Source organism: Ictalurus punctatus, chromosome 4 (assembly GCF_001660625.3).
Source record: "Ictalurus punctatus breed USDA103 chromosome 4, Coco_2.0, whole genome shotgun sequence".
NCBI lineage: Eukaryota > Metazoa > Chordata > Actinopteri > Siluriformes > Ictaluridae > Ictalurus > Ictalurus punctatus.
Genome location: NC_071284.1, coordinates 28,358,547 through 28,364,400, shown reverse-complemented (window position 1 = coordinate 28,364,400; position 5,854 = coordinate 28,358,547). Strand labels below are relative to the sequence as shown.

Here is a 5,854-nt window from a genome sequence, read left to right as displayed (position 1 = left end):
AACAGGGATTACATTTTCTTACAGGATTTGTTTTCAAGGTGTACCACTCTAATGATCTGATGCAAAACTGCCAGCCAATCAGAAATGAGGTTATTCCTTTTCTAAACTCTAAATAAGGCATAAAATAATGTAAGCATTTTATTAAAAAAACATTTTTTATTACAGCCACATCAAACTTCTATTTGTTTATAGCCGCGTTTAATGTTGTGGAATGTCCACGATAACAAGTTATCTGTTATCACTTACGTTCGAAAAATCCCACAAAGCTCTCCATCCTGAAGACTTTCCTGTGTCAGGAAACTTAAAGGAATAGATTCACCTCTGAATTTAAAAAGAGGTGACACAGTAGACTCCTTCCGTAAATGTTTTTTTTTTTTTTTTAATGTCTCCTCGCTGCAGTCTTTGCCATGTCAACAATTACACATGGTTTTTATTCCATTTATGTGGAGCATCTGCCATTAATGTATCCGTGGAAGTTGTTAACATAGTAACAATAACGTATCAGAACGAGCGCATTAACGCAAATCTGTCATTTGTATAATAAGCAGACACTACTGTCAGATATGCAGTTAAAGAAAATGAATCACCAACAGCTGACCAATCACAACTGAGTCATCAACAGCACTGTGATATATGCCCATTTAACATGCATCTGGAATTCCTTTCCGAGGCTTAGTGTTTAGCAGGTTTGCCTCGTACCTCTGGTTTTTGGGGCTCAAATCCGACCTCCGCCCTGTGTGTACGGAGTTAGCATCTTCTCCCCATGCTTCAGAGGTTTCCTCTCCCAGTCCAAAGACATGCATTGTAAGCGGACTGTCAAATTGTCCAGAGTGTGTGAATATGTGCGAATGTGCCTTGCAATGGGCTGACACCCTGTCCAGGGTGTACCCCAAGTTCCATGGGATATGCTCCAGGCTCCTAGCAACCCTGTGTAGGATAAGCAGTACAGAATATAGACGGATGGATGGATGTAGATCCATTTTCCCTGAAAAATCACTACAGCAAGAGTAAATATAATTTTTACATTGGAATGGTGCAAGGGTTCTCCATGTCTGTGACATATAATGGTGCTGGGGGGAATCTTATTAGCTTATTATTGTTATATTAAATGATGTCATCATGCTATACATTACATTCAGTGTTAACTACTATCACCGTTATAGTTATTATTTTCTTGTTATAGTTATATTGACAGGCCACTCAAATTGAAAGGGTTTGATTTAAGACTCAATAATTCATAAATATAAGTATAAATAATGTCAACTTGAATCTAGGAAACTGGGAAACAACAGCAAACAAACATGATGGTTCATATTTGCCTATTGTGCCATATATTTGAATAGATGGATGATGTTTGTGAAGCAAATCTGTGCTGTAATGAAAAGGTAGAATTAGTAGAGGCCCCTGGCTGCAAAACAAAAATCTTTGAAAATCCATGAAGTAAGGAAAAAAAAGGCTTACGGATCATCTAAAACAGATGGGGATGAAGAAGGGGATGAATAATGATCTTGAAATGTGAGAGTTTTTATATGTCTATTGAATCACTTGAAAAAATAACATAAAATGTTTAAATGGAAGTCAGACACTTCAGCTGCGTATTTGCCAGAACTTGTACCAGTGTGTATCTAAGTTTAAACAGTGCATCTGAGTCCTGTGCTGCTGCTGCAAAACCAGGAAGTCTCACGGGTGAACCCTTCGCAACCATCACACACTCTGGGATTTGACTTTGTTTGTCTCTGCCGGAGAAACCTGTTTCCATGACCTGCTCATGCATTGCACAGCATATAAAGTACACACTTACTTTTTCACATACATGTGCATACAACCACAAACTTGCATAGATGTCTCTCTCTCTCTCACACACACACACACACACACACACACACACACACACACACACACACACACGCGCGCACACACGCACACACACACACATAAAAATATTTGCATTTACGCATGACACACATTCTCACGCTCTTACATGCTCATATGAAGAGTTATCTTGGAGAAAATACAAGGGGAGTGCTGCACCTGAGTGCCCTCCCTCGTCTATCTTTCCTCCATTACCCAGTATGCACTCCAGTTTCTCCACTCAACTAGAGCACACACACATACATACAAACACATGCACACACACACACACACACACACACACACACACACTCTCTCTCTCTTTCGCTCTCTTAATGCTGCAATCCTCTTTGTGAAAGTGACGTGTTTCTGTCAGAAACAGAGCTAAGCTGAAGAGAGAGAGAGAGAGAGAGAGAGAGAGAGAGAGAGAGAGCGAGCGAGAGACACATCGTCCGGCAGTCTAAACAAATTAGGGTTTTGTTTTCGTCCAAGCCCTACGTTCTGCTTTTCCATTGGTTCCTTGCTGTAACTTGCCACTCTCTGTGGTGAAGTGCAGACTTCATCTCTTCTCGTCCCTGAGGAAAGATTTGTTTAAGAACAGTCTGTCTAAGCCAACAGGAGTCATCTGCAGTAACACCAGACAGGCAGCTCTGGAGATCACTTGTTACAGACTTATTTAATGTGGGAGGAAGCCACAGTTTTAGAGCAAAGTCTAATCGGCTATTTGCATGATGTGTATTGGATGACCCTCAGACTGCTCTCCTGCTAGGAGGAATCCAGCTTCTGAGCTTCTCAAACTTGTGTGTGTACGTTAGTGTTGCTCCAGTGTGACCCCTGGTGAATGCGCACTCAGAAGTGCACTAGTTGTTCTAGGGTGAGTCGTGGGGCGTCAGTTGGGCTGGCGCAGGGCCACAGCGGTGGAGAACACTTTGCTTTTTGATCCAATGGAGGGCCACGGTTATGAGCGCTACACCGACGGGGAACGGGAGAGCTACCAAATCGACTACCGCCGCATTGTAGGAGACACAGAGCCAGCCAGGCCATGGCTCTCCCCACGAGACTCGGAGCACCACTTTCACGGCCCGTTCAGCCACAACACACCACATGGCCACGGGCACGGGCATGAGACAGCAGCCCAGCGCTACAGCGCCACCCGCATCCAGGCTGGGTACGAGCCAGAGAGGTGAGACACTGCTACATTTCTCAAAAAAAAACAACAACAAAAAAAAACAACACTGACAGACTCTTGTGTACATCTGTGTAGCAGAATTCCTGATCTGCCAATAGTTTCATTAATGTTAGTGGAGCAAATGCCTACCAGGCAAAAGGTGTTAAGTGGTAAAGGCCTTCTTAATTAGTCATCTTTATTTCTTTTTCACAAGAGAGTAGGGGGTGCATGGAAAAAGAAAACAGGTGCAAGATAGGACAAGACAGTTCAGCAGTTGATATTTTATATCATTTGTTTCAAATTTTCTTGAATATATATATATATTTTTTAAAAACATACCTCAAAACCTGAAAGTAAACACGTTGCTGTCTTTAAAGGTTTACTTGTAAATAAGATTAAAATGTTTAAATCCCTTTAAAACTAATCTAACAAGTACAAAACCTGGGACTGTGATGTTCTTGTTTAAAACCAAATTAGACATGTGCCTCCGCTTTCACGTCCAATTCCTCAACACTTATACTCACTCTTTTATTATTATTATTATTATTATTATTATTATTATTATTATTATTATTATTACTTTTCTTGAAAACTGCATATTTTTCAGTCTAATATGTATTTAGCATTTGGGGTGTTAACAAGTGTGTTTTTGCTGCTATGCTAATGAAGTCTCCTGCAAATACACTCGTACGTGTCTCCAGCATAACAATGTATAACAAAGCATAACATCACCTACATGTAGAACTATAACTGTTTTTCTACATAATTTTAATGTAACTGCAAAATTGCAGTGGGATAACTTGACCACTCAGTTTAGTGGGATTGTGGTAGCATTCATTAACGTATATGTCTTACCAAAGCCTTGTGTCAAAAAGTAGCCAGGGCACATTGGGAAGTGGTTTTGACCCTCTATGTAAAAGCTAGCCTTTAAAAAGCACAGTGAATCTGTACCTGGAACTGACATATTACAATCCTCTTAGCCACTGAGAGCTTGGGCTGAGCTGCAGGCTGGGCACAGAGTTACAGACATGCTTGATTTAACCCTAATTTACTCTTAGTGAAAGGAAATACATGTCAATATTTACTTGAAATCCCTATAAGGATTACTGTAGCCTAACAGCAGAAATACAATTACAAAAACAGTAGTGTGTACAAAGAAATATAATATGTGAATTTTAATGCTTCCACATTTTAAATGCTGACATCCTTCAGCTGTATTCAAATGTGACAATTTGCCTTCCTATCCGTCAGCAGAGTTAAAATGAGCATGAGGATTACATTAGTAAAGAGTATTTTTAATCTGTGGTTTAGGGCAGAATCCCTGCTAGAAGAGGCAGATTAAAGGTGCTCACTCATACGAATGCAACATTCCAGATTTTTTAACAGAAAAATAAAAAGTAAAAAGTAACATTTTAGTTATAAGAAATGCTACACACTGGAACAACACACAATGACAGTTTACATAACAAAGTCAGTGGTTTAATGTGGTGTAGACTTGCTTTCAGTGCTTCTTCACAACGTCTCTCACTTATAGCAGTGCTGATGCCACATTTCAGAAGTGTTTCGGAATATTTTGTACCGCATAAACAGTATGAAATTTGGACTAAATTTAGTCAGGTTTAGCTGATGCTTAAAACTATTCCACAAAGCTGTAACATCTGGACAAAATTAAGTCACATATGCAGTACGTTACATAGCCAATTACGGTTATCAAACCAAAAGCTTGTATTTATCGGGGCATGGTTATTTGTGGTATTTTAGCGTGTTGACACTGAAAATTCTGCTGAGACTGTACTATAACAGGGTTAAAAATAAATGCAGGCTTAAAAATGTCCTCCAGTGTTGCCAGTTCAGTGACTTTAGAGCAAAAGTGCTACTTTTGAACTTCTGCCATGTAGAACAAAGTTTTGGTCTGTGGGTTGAAAGTTGAGCATTTTGTAGACATAATAATTATGCAGATATAATTATAGTTATATATAGTGACCACACAAGATGGTCTCCTCTAGTGATGGGAATATAGGCTCTTTTCCGTAAATCAGATCATTTGACTCAGCTCACTAAGAATAATTGACTTTTTTGATTTGACTTCCAAACGACTCGTCGCTGCTTTTTTTTTTTTTTTTTTTTAATGATTTTTTAAAATTGTTTTGCAATATTTGAACTCTCTGACCCCATGTACGCGAGTGACTCGTCTGAAAGATTCGGCTCAATGAACCGATTTGTTTGAGTCCCAAGCCACTCGTTTTTCCTTTCTTTTCTTTTCTTTTCTTTTTTTTAAACATTGTTTTGCAATATTTGGACTCTCTGACTCTTCTTCTTCTTTTTTTTAGTATGGCTTAAACTGTTTAATCATTTCTTACTCTACCTTCTAATGAACAAAACACCATTACTCGACACTGAATGTTATAAACACCATTTTGAATTGTTCATAGAGCAAGCCAGCCTAGTCGTCGTCACGTGTCTGCTGTATATATACTTCTTTAAGATTTTTATTTTCAAAGAAAAAAAACAACTGTATTTTCATGTATGCGAGTCGACTCTTCTGAAAGAGTCGGCTCAATTAACCGATTCGTCACTACTCTGAGCGAAATTGGTTTAAAAAATCTTAAGTGCTATTTTTATTCACGCGAATAAATAGTGCATGATGGTTTTTTTTATATATAACTTTGCAGGGATGCAAGACTTTAAAGCAGTGTGCAGATTTAGGAAAGGAGAAGTTTGGTGATTTTATTTGTTTATTTATTTATTTGGGGGGAGTGTAACTGGGCTGGTTTTCAGTGCACGTTGTGCTGCTTATTGGCACGCGCCCTTCACTTTCGGGTCTTTAAGCGTATT

General features: G+C 39.0%; 1 protein-coding gene across 4 annotated transcripts in view; it reads left to right on the top strand.

Moving 5' to 3' along the window:
• The first annotated feature begins 2,444 nt into the window (after window positions 1–2,444).
• Window positions 2,445–5,854, top strand: part of impdh1a (IMP (inosine 5'-monophosphate) dehydrogenase 1a) — a 23,509-nt gene continuing 20,099 nt past the window's right edge. The window contains exon 1 of one of the 4 annotated variants that reach the window (XM_017465793.3): window positions 2,445–3,034. In XM_017465793.3, the coding sequence (XP_017321282.1) occupies window positions 2,796–3,034 (239 nt within the window). In that variant the 5' untranslated portion in view covers window positions 2,445–2,795. The remainder of the gene's footprint in view (window positions 3,035–5,854) is intronic. The other 3 variants (XM_017465796.3, XM_017465798.2, XM_017465800.3) reach the window with 3 other exon arrangements.